The 16,658-nt window shown below is 37.3% G+C and overlaps 1 protein-coding gene across 1 annotated transcript in view; it reads right to left on the bottom strand.

The window, feature by feature from the left end:
* The window catches only part of frem2b (FRAS1 related extracellular matrix 2b), a 73,406-nt gene that overhangs the window by 15,552 nt on the left and 41,196 nt on the right, over positions 1-16,658 (bottom strand). The window contains exons 3-7 of the mRNA XM_008426312.3: positions 16,070-16,216; positions 13,261-13,491; positions 11,520-11,645; positions 10,352-10,603; positions 1,360-1,509 (exon numbers count right to left, since the gene is read on the bottom strand). Of these exons, the coding sequence (XP_008424534.2) occupies positions 1,360-1,509; positions 10,352-10,603; positions 11,520-11,645; positions 13,261-13,491; positions 16,070-16,216 (906 nt within the window). The remainder of the gene's footprint in view (positions 1-1,359; positions 1,510-10,351; positions 10,604-11,519; positions 11,646-13,260; positions 13,492-16,069; positions 16,217-16,658) is intronic.

Here is a 16,658-nt window from a genome sequence, read left to right as displayed (position 1 = left end):
TGATGGATGTGTGAGTTTATTTAATAAATAAAACGGTATTGTCAGGGACTGGACAGCTCTCCAACCACAGACAGATTCTTCTTTTAGCATTCTCTAAAGAGCCTTTTGTGCTGAAAGCTCAACCTCTGCCTGCAGGCCATTTTTCACATATTTATAACCCAGCTATATGTGGTCTTGGATTTTCATTCTGTTGCATATGATTAGATGCTAGGTCCCTTTTAAAACCGTAGCACAGGTAGAAGGACAGCTGTTAAGAGGATAACCGCCTGGGGGTCAGAGATAATAGAAGCTACAGGGAAGACTTGGGGAAACGGCAATCAGTCCCATCCTCTGAAGTGCGCGGCAATATGCAGAGCGATCAGCATGCTCGCCTGAAACTCAGTTCGCAGTCAGATTTGCATTGTATTCATAACAATGTGTACATGCTAAAAACGTTTACATTCCCCAGGCCATCCACTCAACATATCCAGAGTGAAAAATCTTCTTTTGTAGTAGAGCTCAGTAAGACAAAGGCAACGCTCACACAGCAGGTCTTGAGGTTCAATTCCGATGTTTTGCTAAAATGTGATTTTTTATTTTTATTTTTTCATGGTCGTTCATACTGCTAATTAAATCTGATCGCAATAAAAATTCTCTGTGAACAGTTTAAATCCCCAAAGCAAAAGAAAAACGCAGCCGTCACACAGCGGCGCATTGTTTACGGAAGCGATAATGGATGGAGCCGTTTATGGATCGCTTTAAAAGTTTATTCATCAATGAGACCAGACGGCAACATCACAAGATCATCAAGGAAGATAATAAAAAGGAAGCACAACTAATAGTGATGGCTTTAGTTGTATTGACTGCAATTTCAGTAAGGAAATGGATGTGGTCTGATTGTGATGCGACACAGATTTCCTTCATAGGTTCAGAATTTTCATAATCATAACTTTCAGTCATTGTTGATGCCCTGATTTACCATGTCTGGTTTTTTCTGGCACAGAATTAAGACATATTTCTCACATCAATAACATAAAAGCTGAATAAAACACCACATGACTGTTCAGACTGCAGACACTTTGAAAACAATTTGATACATTTCCAGATTAGTACCACCTATGGAAGTGGCACAAATCAGGTTTATTTAATTCTTTTTTTTATTTTTTGGTGAAAAGATTGGAATTGGGTCGTTCAGACTGCGGAGAAAAAGCCGCATGTAGGTCGCATTTGGGCAAACAAAGCAGATTTGGGTCGCGTTTGCCTGATGTGTGAACATAACCAAAGAGTGACGGGACAGCAACTTAAGCCTGTCATTCAGTCTGGTGTGCATTAATGTAAACATGTGCAGGAGGAATCTGTGGCTTTAACAGAGGAACCTACCCTCAGCTGAGACCGGATCGGTCCTTCTGGAACGCACCGTCACAGTTGCTCCTTTGGAAAGATCAGACCCCGTCCTCCACACCTGCACCTCCACAAAGGCGTCGCTCTCATCCACGTGGTAGTCCGTACTTCCAAAGTAGAAAACCGGAGCTAGGGATGACAAAAGAGATAGGAGTGAAACGCAATGCATACGGGAAGGGAAATAGGAGTGCGGCGTCCATTAAACGCTTCCAACAAACGCTGTTAAATTTTGATGTAATTGCACAGCTGAATCTTTAATAGCAGCACACATGCATTATCTCTAATTACAGGAAAACTGAAGGATCTCTTCCATCAAATTAGCAGCGCTGTAATTGTACTTTCTAACTTCCTGACACAATGTTGAAGCATCTCTAGAGTTGAAACAAAGATTAATAGGTGAAAAGCAACCTTGAGGCAAAATAGACTCCCTTGTTCTCTTTGGGATGAGTCTGCTGGAGCTGCTAACTTTGATAGTGATGGGTCTGAGAGGCAGACAGGAGGCCTGACAGGAGGTCTGGGGGATGTAAAAGCTCCAAGTGCCAGCCCAGGCCTGTCTGACTGCAATTAGCGTTTCTATAAACTGAGTTTCAACTGCAGCCAAACTCACCCGCTGTGATTTTTAACTGTTAGAGAACCACACTCCTTTTTTTTAGTGGTGTCCAATATGTCATGCTGTTTGTGAAATAGTTGGTTTAGGATCTTGGACTCTGGGGGATGTTTATTTTCGGGACGTTTGCCCAGTGACAAGCAAATCTAGAACAGCGAGAGCCAAAGGTTGAAATCAATCAAGCAGCAATTTCAGCAAGCAAAAGAGTGTATTCCTACACAATAGATATAAATAATGGTTAAGGGTTCCTTGCAAAAGCATTCCCACATTTTTAACATTTTTACATTGTATTACATTGTAAGTACAAATTTAAATATATTTTATGTGATAGACCTAGTCAAAGTAGTGCATAACTGAGTGGTAGAAGATAACAAATGATGCATGATTATTTATTTTTTTTACATATACAATTTTGAAAAGTGTGTTTTTTATTTACTCTGATATCCTTAAATAAAACCAAGTGCAACCACCTGTCATCAGAAACCACTGTATTTGTAATTAGAGTCCATCTAATACAGTTTTCTTTTATTAGAAATGCAGCTTTATGGAAGAGTAGCAGACACTTTTGAAAGCAAGCCGTAAAAAGTGGAAGAAATTGCTCTGTTCAGAAGAAATTCAAATCTTTACTGTTTCTGTCGCCCTGAACCCTTCATGCAAAGAAAACTGTCTGAGCATATGGTGGTGAACGCATCATGCTGTGGACATTAATTGGAGGACTTATGGAGCTAAATACAAGACAATCCTGGAAGAAAACCTGTAAGGGGCTGCAAAAAGTTTCAGAATGAGTTTTACCATAGAGTACGATGAAGCTGTTTAAATCAAAGAATATTTATGTGTTAGAAAGGTTCGAAGTCAGTCGAATTGAGGTAAAACATAAAAAAAGAGGTTTGTTGAGGCTCAACATCTAATCTGAGCTTGAGCTGTTTTGCAAAGAAAAACAGAAAATTTCAGTCTCTAATTGTGCAAAGTCAGCAGAAATACCCCAACAGACTTGGAGATAAAGATACAAGACATACTTTTCAGGTATTCTTTTCCTTCTTACTTCCACCTCACTGTTCTGTGACATAGAAAACACATAAAATAGTAATAGATGACAGCCTCAGTACTGCAACCACTCCAAAATCCAGATGAGATATATATGTTATATGTTATCTGATGCGGTCTGACCGAGCTGCAGCATCTCGACATTAGAAGTAAAAACTTGTTCTTCGGGCGAAAAAGAAGCTAATAACGTAGCAACTTTGTCGCCCTTGGAGAAGTCAAACACGTGGTTAAGAAAAGCACTAAACCTAAGTGCAAGCAAAGGCCAGAACACTTTTATGTTTTAATATGTTATGAGAGTATGGCCAGAACAATAAATGCTGCAGCAAGAGGCTTGCAGCTGCCAGGATTTCTCCCCACAGAGAAGCCAAACAAAGATGGTTTTGGCTGCCTGCACACACACTACCTGGAGGAGTAATAAGATCTACACGACTGAGGTTGGCAGCCAGGAACTCAGGCACAGTTGTACTAGTCCAGTAATCAGATAAGGTTTGCACACCAGACAAACAAAAAACCCTTCAAAGACTCGAGGCCCATTAACTGAAAGGTAAACCATCAGCCATATCCTTCAGTTCAGCAGCAGCCTCTATAACACAGGCTATAGAGTTTCATGGATGTCAGTAATGAAGAGCCAAATCAAAACTAGCTATACGTTTTGTTTTAGTTATTTAAAATTGCTAAGCATCACATTCATATAGTTTTTATTTTTTGTTCCTACTTTGATTTAAAAAAAAAAAAACAGCTGCAGATAATTATTATGCAAGTCCACTTATTCTGCAAAATTAAAGAGCCAGGAAAATAATTTATGTTATATTCATGTGAGCATAAACGAAAAGATGAGACACGGAGAGAGACACAGATTTCTCTTGGCAAATTGTTAAACTCCCTCTGGTAGCTTAATTTCACTTGAACTTTGCATATAATTCCTACAGCGCTAAGTAGCTTCTCCATTGGTAAGATTCATTTGAAGCTCAGGTAAATGCTCTACTGCCAACCGCGCTCTAGTCTAGCCAAGCCTGCAGAGTGCAAAAGTACATTTCCTTTGTCAGTAGGGACTAAAAGCACAAACATCTGAATTTTCAAACAACAACAACAAAAAAAAGTCTGTCTAAAGACAGCTTTTCTACACTTAAGTGTTATAGACATCTGTTAGTATGTGAGGAAATAAGAGTCCAGGTGAGCTATGATGGCAGGGTTTGGAAGTTTCCCTCCTGATTCACGCCGTCCATCGTTAAAATGGTTTATAATCATACCCCCAGAACCAGAGTCAAATATACAGGCAACTGACACACGGTTATAAATACACCTGTACAAGCAGTCTCATGTCTTACAGTTTCGACCCACCAAAACATTTTCCCCCGGATGCGGAGTCAATATCAAACAGCAATTACCTCCGCAAGAGACGACAAGTTTCTCCAGCCGCGGAGCAGGCAAAAGAAACGGGGTGGAAATCACAGGGATTTGGCTGTCTTATTGTCGGCGACTGAGAAAACAGCTGGTGTTGTAAGGATGGCTGCAATAACACAGAAAACCTGGACAGATTGAAAATCTACCAGTCTTTCAGCACCAAAAAATCCACCTTTTAGTAGAAAAAAAAAATAAAAAATTTGTCCCAATTTATCAACCAGGTTTTTCCAGTTATTAAAATTGTTTTACAATATATAAAAAAAGAAAAAAAGCTAAAAAGATGAAGAAAAGCTAGAAAAGGTGCAAAAATTATATAGACAAAATGAATCTAGTTTGATTATCGGTATCAGAACCCATTGTGATGTCATTGTTGTACAAGACATTTTGGATCGCTAGATGCGACCCGAAGGGTCTTGAGCTGCTCGAGCTCATTTCTGGACAGGTTTTTAAGCTCTCAGCCAAGAAAAAGTGGCATTCTTAAATAATAAAATATACAGAGAAATATGAAATTTAGATAAACTGATGTTCCAAATATATCAAAAGATGTGCCTTTTAGATTTGGCATATTAAAGTTTAAACATACAGGAGACTTGTTGCCGAAGCGTGCTGTCAGAGCGAACACGCTGCAGAGAGAACAGACTGCTGTTCAGCATCTTCTTCTGCTGGGATAGTTTGGTGACAAAAAGGTGAAAACGCAAGACAGATGTTTATGCAAATGTTCATGGCAGCGTAGTTATGTTGGACTGCTGCAGTGACAATAACTGAGAATGCAACATAGAGAATCTGGAGTTGCTCAGAGTCTGTCAGTAGAGTTTGACACAAGGATGAATATTCATATTGATGTAAATATAACTATAACAGAAGATATGGGCTAAAAGTTGTGTTTCTGAAGCTCAGCATAACCTGTGTGGTTTATTCATATCGGCTTTTACAGCACCATGACACATTTAAAAAAACAACATTAAATATTTAAGAAAAAACTCTTTGGATTGGGAACAGTTTCTATTAGCATATATTTAAATATAGGTAGGTAATGGACTGGAACCCCAAAAATCTTAGATCAAAGCACCACAAAATTAGAGAAAATTTAATCTTATTGAAAGAGAAAAGAGAAAAGATGTATTCTCTCTGTGAGATTGTTTTTAACAAATATTTCTCTTTAAGACAAACTAAAAAAAAAAAAAAAAGAAAAAAAGATAAAACAGCATAGAAATATAAAAGAACTGTCAAGTTCAAAGACCCTCTGGTGAAAGTTTGCTGTTTGTGTGGAATGTTCCCAAATTTCTGACAGAATTTAAAATATATATATATTTTTGCTATCATATAAAAATCAAGTTTAATAACACTTCTTCATCTTCAAGCAGTCAACCCTAAATTTAATTCAACAATGCAAGATAACAAACTAGTCAATAATACTGTAGGAAGAGTCTCCTGGAACATGGAACATATACCAGCGTGTTCATCTTTGACCCAGCATGTTGATAATATTATTTTATTCTCTAGATAACTTGGAATGCAAGAGAAGAAATAATATATTTTTCTAGTAATGCAAAAAAAAGAAAAAAAAAAAAAACCCTCACCTCTGTGTTACCTTCCCTCAAAGCTGATTATCAGAGCAGCTGGCTTTAATTTACAGCGAAGGTAAAGCTACAAAACAAAGTCTCACCTTAGCGTCACTTTTGATGCCTATTGCAGCCTTTATTAGAGGCTGGCAAGGACTCTGTATGCGAAGCTTGGAAAATTTACATTATTGACCTGCATCTAATTTCATAATGGTGCCTTAGTTTGCTTGCTGGAAGTGAAAAAAAAAATCTTGTTGAAAGCATTTTCCTTAAATCGGTAGCTGGTGGTTTTTTTTGTTTTTGTTTTAATAAATATTGGAGCCAACAACCTTGCAAAGCTGCTGAAAAGCCTCGTGGGGACTAGACATCTTAGGCTTGGCCAGGTGCTTGGCTGGCCGCAGAATCTTTCTGCACATGTAAGTGCTGCACTTCAATGCTATTCTCGAAGAGAGATGACAAAGAAGGATGTGATGCCCCCATTTGCTTTAGACTCATATGTGTACTTAGAGTCTAGAGAGTGGATTAGAACCTTGGCTGTAGCCAGAACAGCTGCACTAACAGCGGGAATGAATCTTTTGCTGCCTCTCTACTCTTTTAGACAGGAGATCAATTTTGTTCCACTTGCCTCAGAGCTGTTTACTTCAACATCAGTGCTCAAGCCTTTTTCATTATCAACTCCTTTGGGGAGACACGAGGAGTTGACATGATCTTATTTCTCCTCACTCTTCATGTTTTGACAACATTAATTCATTTTCCATATCAACCTCACCATGTTCAGGGCAGTGGGAGTTTTGGAACCTGTCTTGGCTGACACTGACTGAGATGTGCAGCACGCCCTGGACAGCTTCCACAAGGTCAAAACTAACAACGAGCTGAACTGAATATGACTGTTGTCAATTTACAATGTATCTGCATCATCTTAGGAAAGTGAAACAGACATAAGCCCAGAAGGACGCAGTAATAATATAGTAAGTCTACGATGCATGGTCACAGATTCTGTTTAATTTTCAACTCAGAATGCTCTGTATTCACACGCTCTGGAGTTTGTCACAGCGCAAACACAATCTTCATAAGTGCTTCAAATCAATCAATATCAATAATTAATGATGAGGTTTTTTTTGCTTTAAATATTTGAAATACTGGCAAACTGGTGGTGTGACTTTTCCTGTTTTATTCACATTGTCCTCTTGAGCTGATGCACTTGAGAGGACAACACACGTGGGTTTTTTTTGTTGTTTTTTTAAGTAGCTGTGAGGCACAGTGGCAAAACAACAAGTTACTCAACAGGTGGTTGCTAGGTAACCAAAGAGTGAGTGAGTTAGTCGATGCTCCCACCTTGCTTATCTAGATTTCTTTGTTGCTGTTGTTTTTGTTGTTCTTGTTGTAGAACTATTTCTAGAAGCAGTAGACTGAATGAAAGTGCAAAAGTATGCAAATTAAAAAAAATGATAGAAAACAATTTTAATTGCTGTTTATCCAGTCTGCCTGAGCGTCAGCTAAATTTCAAAGAAGAGTGTTCAAAGGATTTGCTTTCAACATGATCAAAACCAGCAGAGACTTAGACAAAAAAAAACATCTGCAGAAATAGAGTTTCCCAAAGTACTGACTCAGAAGAACAAAACATCCATACACACCACACTTTTAGGATTTTTGTTTACAAAAAAAAATTGAAGAAAATTTTATATATTTCCACTGTTCTTGTAACATAAAAAAAAGAAGTTTGAGGAGTACGAATACTTTTGTAAGACACTCTCTACCCCACTCTAATACGGTGCTTTTTAATGCCTCGCCATTTTTCTGCGCAGGTGATAACTGGTCATAGCAGTAAGCACATATACTCTGACTGACTCTGCAAATTTGGTCCACCTTGTACAGCTTCAGAGAAATGCCTAAAGCATACCTTTGTGTTTATTTAACCGTTTAATTTATTTTCAAACACCATTTATTCTTCATTCTGGGAGAAAATGTGTCACCTTTAAACATGGGAGCTAAAAAGACACCCATGACTGACACTGTCACAGTTAAAGCCATCAGTAAAGACCATGAAATTGAAATTTAATAGTTTCAATGGAGAGGGACGCCTTTTAAAAGAACACTTAATGCTGTAAGGAGTCATTTTCAGCAGCTGCAGTCAATACTCCAGAGTAGTACGGGTGAAAAGCTCCCAAGCTCAGTCTCAGGTTACACTTCAGGCTACAACAATTTGTTAACTTTTTAAAACATGTAGCATCCTCCATTTCAAAGCAGATTGGAAGGATAAAACAGAATGAAACTGACTAAATAAGAACCTCACGGTGTAGGTTTTAAAGAAAGCTGCAGATTTTTAACAAATTTTTATCAACATTACTGGGAAATTACAGATTTCAACAAAGGTGGAGTAAAATAGGAAAGTCTCTTGGTACAAACATAACTTACAGAAATCAGTTAGTCTTTACTGATAAGAGAAATACAAAGCAGGAAAAGTCACTCCAAGACATAGGGCCTTTAAAAAAGTTAGCAATCAAGTTTCTTCAGGAATCTGTAAGCTAATTTGCAGCAGCAGGATCCCATAGAAAACATTACCCAGTCAGAGGAGGAAAACGAGAAAAGTTCAGCATCGGGTCAGTGAATAAAGAAGTTAAGAAATTAAGGAAGAAAAGCCTCTAAAAGAAATAACTATTAATCTGTGGATCCCTTTATGTTTATTTCGATAGCTCTTCTTTTTATGCTCTTAGCATATTGATTGGATCCCTGCAGTGTTATGAGTCTATGGATCTTCATTAAATACATGACTTACATCTAAAATTTCCATACTAAATGTCTGCAAGGAGCAAATGTGTTAACCCTTTTCCAAACTTTGCTTACAGTGGGATTATAAACTGGCTTCTGATCTATTATATATGTCAGTAATAAAGCACAGGTTGACAGGTTGTGTGGTTTTAATTGAGCATAAACTTTACAAGAATCAGAACTAAAAGTTTATATTAAAATCCCCTTCCAAACATAGCTTTTTCATTTTGGCTTTGTTTAATAAATAATGACAGTCTGTTGTGTGGTTTTAAGCTCTTTTAGGATTTTATGTAAATAAATCTGTTTTGTGTTTTTTATTGTTTTCTCTTGTTTTGTCTATTTTTTTAAGGCATAAATGGAAAAAATCCTCTCCATAAATTTATGGATGATATTTCTACTGTAATAAGGACTAAAATAGGAACCCTGAGAAAAACCAGAGGGCGAATAGATGGACGAACGGAAGTACGAGTCCCGGAGGATGAAGGAATAAAGTTTGAAGCTATTTTCTTTTTACATACTTATTCTTAACAGGAAAATATTTAAAGGAAAATCCAGACGTTTTCAGACTGTAACTCTGAAGTTGTTAAAAAGCAGATCTTCTACATTTAAAAGCTAGGACTAGGTCTACTTTTCAGTTTTTGATTGCATGTAGTTTTAAAGGAAATGCTCTGTTAATGAGATCTACTGTGCTAGATTTTACATAATCAGATGAACTTACTGTTTGGTCTTTTAAAAATGTAATAGCGGTTATCTTCTGATGGCTCAATTCTACTGGTCTGCGATTGCACGTTCATGCAAATCCAATTTTGTCCATGAGCGTTCAAGCTATAGAGGCAGTAGTCATTTTTTTACTTTTAAAAGTAAACAATCAACACACATCTTTTTTATAACCACATATTGTTTAATCACGTCAATTATATGACAAAAAAAAGTGATTTTTTTTTTTTTTTAGGTAAATTTTGAATGATTTTGCTATTATGCTTGTCTTTTAGGCTTCACTGTGACCTGCCTGCGATCTTATAGAGTCCTCACTGCAGCCGGACTTTCACAGATTGCCGGATTGATAGGGGAGTGAGGAGAGGCCGACAGGTGTTCGGAACAAAGGAAATCAGGAAGATATGGGAGCCAGCAGCCCAACGACGCGAGCCTGCAGATGTGAGATAAACACTATACCTCCAAGGAGGAAGACTGCACACCCAAACATTTTCTCTCACAGACACAGTCAGTGAAACACAAACAAACAAAATATACAAAAACATGACGGCGCACTGACATTGGCATGTTCTGCGTCCCTTGACAATTTTATGGGTGAGTTGATAAAGAATTTCAGAACTTTTCCTGAAGTCATTGTTTCTGCTGTAAGAATACATCCAAGTTCAGGCACTTTTACACTTCTAGAAAAGAAGGGCAATTATCACGAAAAAGCTGGGTTTTATTTATTTTTTTTATTCCTAAAACATTTCTGAAAATGTCAAAAAGTAGGAAAAAAAATTGCCGAAGAAATCACTGAACAATCACAGGCCTGTAATTTATTGGACTGATTGCATTTTAATGCACAGCTACAATCAGTGAAATGCTCTCTTACCGTCATCCATATCTGGAATGATTATGACTCTGGCTGTGGGGAACTCTGAGCTGAGGCGTCCTCCCATGGGCATGCTGAGGGTGACATTGAAGCTTTCCTCATCTTCGTACAGGGAATCATCAATTATCACTATCCGACAGGATTTCTCTATCTCTCCCTTGTCAAAGCGCAGGACGCTGTGATGGTCCTCAGGCCTGGAGATGTAATCAGAGTAGGACAGCACAGTGGTGGGGACGGTGCCTGTGGCGGAAACTGAACGGGCAGAAAAGAGAATTACAGAATACAAATTTAATGAGTTGAAATTTGACACAATACAAAGCACAATCTGTTGTATAATTTGCCTTTTTTTTCTAACAATATATTTAGCTCTTATTGGCTTAGCAATCAAGTCTGCCGTGCGTCTGAAAAAAGCTAATATTAGTAATTCAATACAAAATAGTTAATTTTCTGTAAAATATTTATTGAAGCTCGTTGCTAGTCTTAACACTTCAGATCAAAATCTTATCCAACAAAATCAAACCAGCAGATTATTTAATTAACATCTAAATAGAATCATCATCGTCATGTATATACTTTACAGACACTAATTACAGGATCTGCGCTCATGGATGACCTGACCAACAATGTTTAGGTTGACCAGTTCTAACCTGTGACCAGCTGGAAAAAAAAAAAAAAAGAAAAACATTCTTTTTCCAAACAGTGAACCTGATCACTCTGATGGAAAGGAAGGAAATTGTTGCTGAGTGAAGAAGGCATTTTCAACTCAGCAACTTTGCCACTAGATTTAGCAAGTATTCAGTTCCCTCTGGCAATCCTGTGACTTTTCACTTTTTGTTAATGTTTAGTAATGCTGTTCTTGCTAATCAGGTTCATTGATAAAATTAGTTATCGATCAGTCTGTCTTTTCTTCATAAAAATGCTGTATAGTGACTCCTCTTAGGATGGCTAGAGAGAAAAAAAAACTTTGAATGCTGTTTTTATATCTTTTTATGTTTAATTTTTCAAGGAAAAAATAGAATTGGGTACAACTATATCTGTCAAGGCTCTATAAAACTAAGTGAGAAGAAATCTGCAGCGCCTGTACTGGTTACGCAATACTAAAACGCATTAGGATTTATGAAAACCACTAAGACAGCATTAATGTTAACACACACAGGTATGGTGTTACCTTGCTGAGTGTAGCAAATAACCATAAGCTCTTGATTCACATCCCCACTTCTGAGTACAGGGATGAGCAGCTCACCAACGTCCTCCTCTATGTTGTATACAGCTGAGGGTATGAACACTGTTGATTCTGTATGTTGGAAAAAGTTAAATAGTCACGTTCAATCTGTTTGCACTGTAATACAGGAATGCAAACAGAACAACATATTTACCATATTTACCGACAGATTTACCACCTTTTTTTGGTCAACACACCAGAAAAAGAGAAATTGTGATGTTTGGACCTATTAAATGTGGAAAATATCATGTGACTTTTGCTTTTAGATAAAAATAAAACATCTTTCTAGTTTGCTTTTTGCTACTCCGATTTGATTGAAGTGTTTTCTTGCAAGACATTTTTTGTTTCAATTTCTCTTCCTAAGCTGAGAAATCACATTTTCTTTAATGGACATTTTTTGACAACTCTTGTTTTTGTTTGTTTCCTCCCCTGTGTTTTGTAGGTCATTCAAAACATTAGTAATTTTGCAGCATTTCAGTCACAAAATCTCATTGTACTGCTCAGGTAGTAAATAAATGCGTTGTCCTTTCTTAGCCCAGTGCAAACAACACATAATATTCTAGCTTCTCTCCACAATACTTAGTTTTTTCTAAATTTTAGCAAATGTAGTCGGTCTTGGTCTGTAATAATTTATTCTCACTGGTTCTTCATAGAGGTCCTGCGGCCTTTCTATGCATATGCTCTCAGAAAAAAAATGAAAATATAAGAAATGTTTTTATGCCTTTGGAGTTTATGTGACCTTGGCAAGCCAAAATACTTTAAAACTATAAACAGTAGAATGCAATAATAATCGATGTAGCTGTAGGATGACAGAGGCTGCTCAGGGCAAGAGGAAAAAGAACCCAAAGCCTTTTTACTTAAGGCAGCTGACATTTAAAATTTTTTTTTTCTTGACTGGCCTCCATCTCCAAGTGTTTGCCTAAAAACAAGCTTTTCGTAAACATGTTAATTATTATACAATGTCTACAACAAATGTCTGCTCAGTAAACACCTATAGGATCAACATTTGCTCTTCTCTATTCCAGTTGTACAAGAGTAAACTTTTTTATTTTTTCATCAGCACCTTTTTATCTGTTCTAGCTCTGCTTCTTCCATATTATCATAATGAGCATTTCACATGAAGTTCATAACCAATCTGTCTAATAACGTTCCATGACATTTGAGGAAAGACAATACCTTCAAAGCCCTTACTTGTCTAAAATTAGAACCTGCACCAGCCTTCATAATACGGTAGTGCTCAGTATTTTTACTTTGTCAGCCCTCTTTTATCTTCTGGATTAGCGCTGTATTTATAGAGCTCTGATGCCCTCAGGCAGATGAAAGATGAATTTCCATGATCAAATCCAAACATGAAGCTAGCTTTGATAAGGGTTGAGGGACTTTTTTTTTTCTCTACTACTTAAAAGACAAACTACGAGAAAATTTCTGGTTTAACCATTTTTGTACAGTACCTATATGAACATACTGCTTGTCAGAAAAACAGCGTGTGGTAATTTTGCTTTTTTTTGTTGCCACTTCTTCAAAAACCATAGCTGACATATTTGCCTGTTAAAGTAAACTCCTGAGTGTGCTTCAAAACCATACAAGAGCTTAGTAGAAATTAAAGACAACTGCAGTAGTAGATATGACTCTTTAAACCACGATGAGTTAAGTTGCAAACATATTTTTGAGCAAAATAGTGACTGACCGTCATCTGGGTCCAGGATCTCCACTGTAGCAACCTCTGGGAATTCGAGAGCAGCCATCACCGGGTCGGACAGGACAATTTGGAAGGTTTCTGACACCTCATACTCGCTGTCTGACAGGATTCTGACTTTCCAGGTAGCTGCGGTCTGGCCTGGGTTGAACTGCACCTGCTTCTGAGCCTTCCCACGGAAGTCTTTGTCCTTCACTGCAGTATTATCCTTTGTGCCGATGCCTTAAAGAAAGACGTGGATTTTCTTTTTTTTTATTATCATATTGTACAATCTATGTATGTGAATTTTTAATCTTCACATTTCACCTTCAGAGGTTTTGTGCTCTCTTGCCTACTTTACTGTGCCCACTGGATTTTATGATTTAGGCGAAATTTACTCTTAGTTTAGATACAGGATGTGTTTGTGAGCCACTAAATTGTTGTTGTGTTGTTCGGTCTACATGAGAGTCATGTACAATTTTAATAGAGTATCCTTTATGGGAAAAAACAAAGGATCAAAAGGGTTTAGCTTTTTAATTTCATTTTACTTATTTCAGAAGCTGTGGTAAAGTTTAATCAGGGTGGATTCTCTGGTGTTTTATAACCTTGGAACTTTACTTTTTCTTAACCATTTTTCCAATTCTAATCTATCTGCCTGATAAAACTCCAAAGTAGACCATTGAACAATTCATCTTTTGATAACATTTTGCTCTTTGATCAGATTTCTTTCTTATAAAAGCAGCACACAACTTTTGATAATAGTGGAATTCTTTTACTTGTTTGATAGTAACAAGAAGACGTTAACTATTTGATATGCAACTCATTTTTTCCTCCATAGTTTTTTTTTTGTAAGCTATTGTCCAGTTTTTCTGATTAAACAGTAGTCCTAAAAACATTAGAAATCACTTTTTTTATTATTATTATTCAAATGAAAATAGTGATTCTATGTCATCAAACTGAGTTGATATTTGATGACCAATATGACCGGCTGAGTTATGAAATCCAAAAAACTGATAAGGGGGATACATTTTTTATCTGGACAATTTTTAAGTCATCCTTGCAGGAACAAAATCAAAAAATAGAAACCAGTCTGATCTCAGCAAAAATGGTCTTAGTCCGCTATGCAGTTTCTGACCTTTTGTATGCCCAGTGTTTGGCTGTGTACTCGTAGTCACCATAGCGGTGACTCTGGCATGATTCCTGTTGGGTCGGAGCACTGAGGCCAGTGAAATGTCACACAGCGCCTCCATTGTCTTTGCTAACTGACTACATAACATGCATCAGAGCTTTGGAAAAAAGACAATAAGCATGACTGCACGCAGCAGGAACAATAAAAAAACATGTAAAGACGTTAGGAAGCTGTGCATAAAAAAATGTGAAACACTGCAGAAAAAAAGGCGACGAAAACTATTATTATAATTTGTAAATACAAACAATATATTCAATAATTTTCAGGTTGAGGATTGCAAAGTTAGCAAATTCTTATAAACTGCGGTTTCATTATTTGATGAAAATGAAACTGGACTTTGATACGCAAGCGGAGATAGTGGGAAAATGCCTCTGCACGTCTACGCCGAGATAAAACAGTCACACTCAATGGGGCTTAAAAGATCCCCAGTCTTCAAAGAGCCATGAGAGGAGAAAATATAATTTGCCTGAATTCTATGCCCCACACGAGGTCTGCGATGAATGGCCCTGATCACAGCAGTTTTCTAAGGATTCATGGCAGGTGGGCTAACTGTAGCCTCCAAACTGGTGCAGTCTTCACTGTGTACACAGAGCAGTGAGGCAATAGCCCACCACTGGGGGCATTCTTTGATCAGAGTTTGGCATGGCACGTCAAATTAAGCTATCCTAAGTTTTCATGAAAAGGTGTTTTTATGAGAAACTTTCTCAGCGAGCAGTGAGAAAGTCATGGCGGCACTTTGATTTTTTTGCATATAAAATCAAAGATCATTTTTGTTTTTGCAAGAGATGTTATAATAATGCAGACTTTATTGAACTATAAGATTTTTCTCTAAGGTATTTCTGAACAAAAACTAAGCATTGTTGCTGAAAATGTCTAGTTAAACTTTATTGATACAGAAGACACCCGATGTCTAGAGAACAAAGATGTACTCATTTTATTTTTGTAAGTAAATGGCCCAATAAAAGCTTCTGGCACCTATATAGGAAGAAGCAATAGAGTATGAGTCAAACTAAAAGATGAAACCTTTAAAAAATTCAAAAGCGTCTGTGAGCATACACGCACAGTAAAAGGCAGACCAGAATGTTTTGTAACATTTACATTTTACTTAATTTTACTATTAGTTCTGGGGCCATTAGAAAATAAAATATAAAACCAGCTGAAACAGGTTAACCTTTAGCAAGAAGCCATTTTAATTACAATAAAAAATGGCAACAGTAGAAAGAATTTGAGACTTTGAACAAACAAGATTTAAAAATTGTTTTGTTCTAGTAAATTCCCGGTTTGAGTTCATCCTTTATAGTCACTAACTTAGGCCTTATGCATGTGAACGCACAGCTATTATGGGATTGTCCTTTGCTATTGTCTGATTGAAACGCAAACACTGGCCGGAGGAAAGAGGTTGAAGGTCGTAACCTGAGTGACCCTACTGAATTTCTGAGCAAGTCTTACTTTTGTCCCAAAATATATCACAGGGTCTGCTTGTCTTTCAATATAATGGCTTGCCAAACAATATCTTCTTTGTTAGAATCTTAAGTTATGGTCGTAAAATAAAATCTGAGGACCACAACTTTGATTGCATTGACTTAATTTTGACTACCAAACAAGGCAGGTTGAGGAAAAAAATCTACTTACTGACAAACGAAGTCTCTCCCAGGTAACCACGACGTTTCAGCACCACCTCCAGGAACTTGACCTCCTCGTTCACCACATAGTGTTCCTTTTCCAAGGAAATCCAAGCCCAATTTAGCCTGAACTGCTGGTTTCTCAGCTTGTTGCCTCCTGCACATAGAAGTGAAAGAAGGTTCTTTAGTTTACAAAGCTGCAAAAGAAAACATAGTGAGATAATCTAGCCAGGACTGAGCATTCAAGATATATTTTTGAAATAAGCACGGTGGTTGTTTTTAGTTTGGAGCAAAAATTTAATATCCCTTATTAGAGTGATTTCTTTGACATCTTAGGAAGTTGATTTTGAGTCTTAGCCAGGACTCAGTGGGAGGTGTGCGGCGTGCAAAACCCGTATGTCAAAGGAACAAAGTTTGCGCAATCTAATTGCTTTATTTCTAATTAAGATGAAGGGTGTGTGTTTTCTGGCTGAACTGAGATGTTTTATTCTTCCCTTTTGAAGTTCTATTCAAAGACTATAAGCTCAAAACACTGAAAGGCAAGACTGCTACCATTTGACCATAAAGACTCAAAGCACGGGCACAAAAACAGACATCAA

This window comes from Poecilia reticulata, chromosome 13 (genome assembly GCF_904066995.2).
Source record: "Poecilia reticulata chromosome 13, P_reticulata-male-v2, whole genome shotgun sequence".
NCBI classification, from domain to species: domain Eukaryota; kingdom Metazoa; phylum Chordata; class Actinopteri; order Cyprinodontiformes; family Poeciliidae; genus Poecilia; species Poecilia reticulata.
This window is presented reverse-complemented; position numbering and strand designations above follow the sequence as displayed.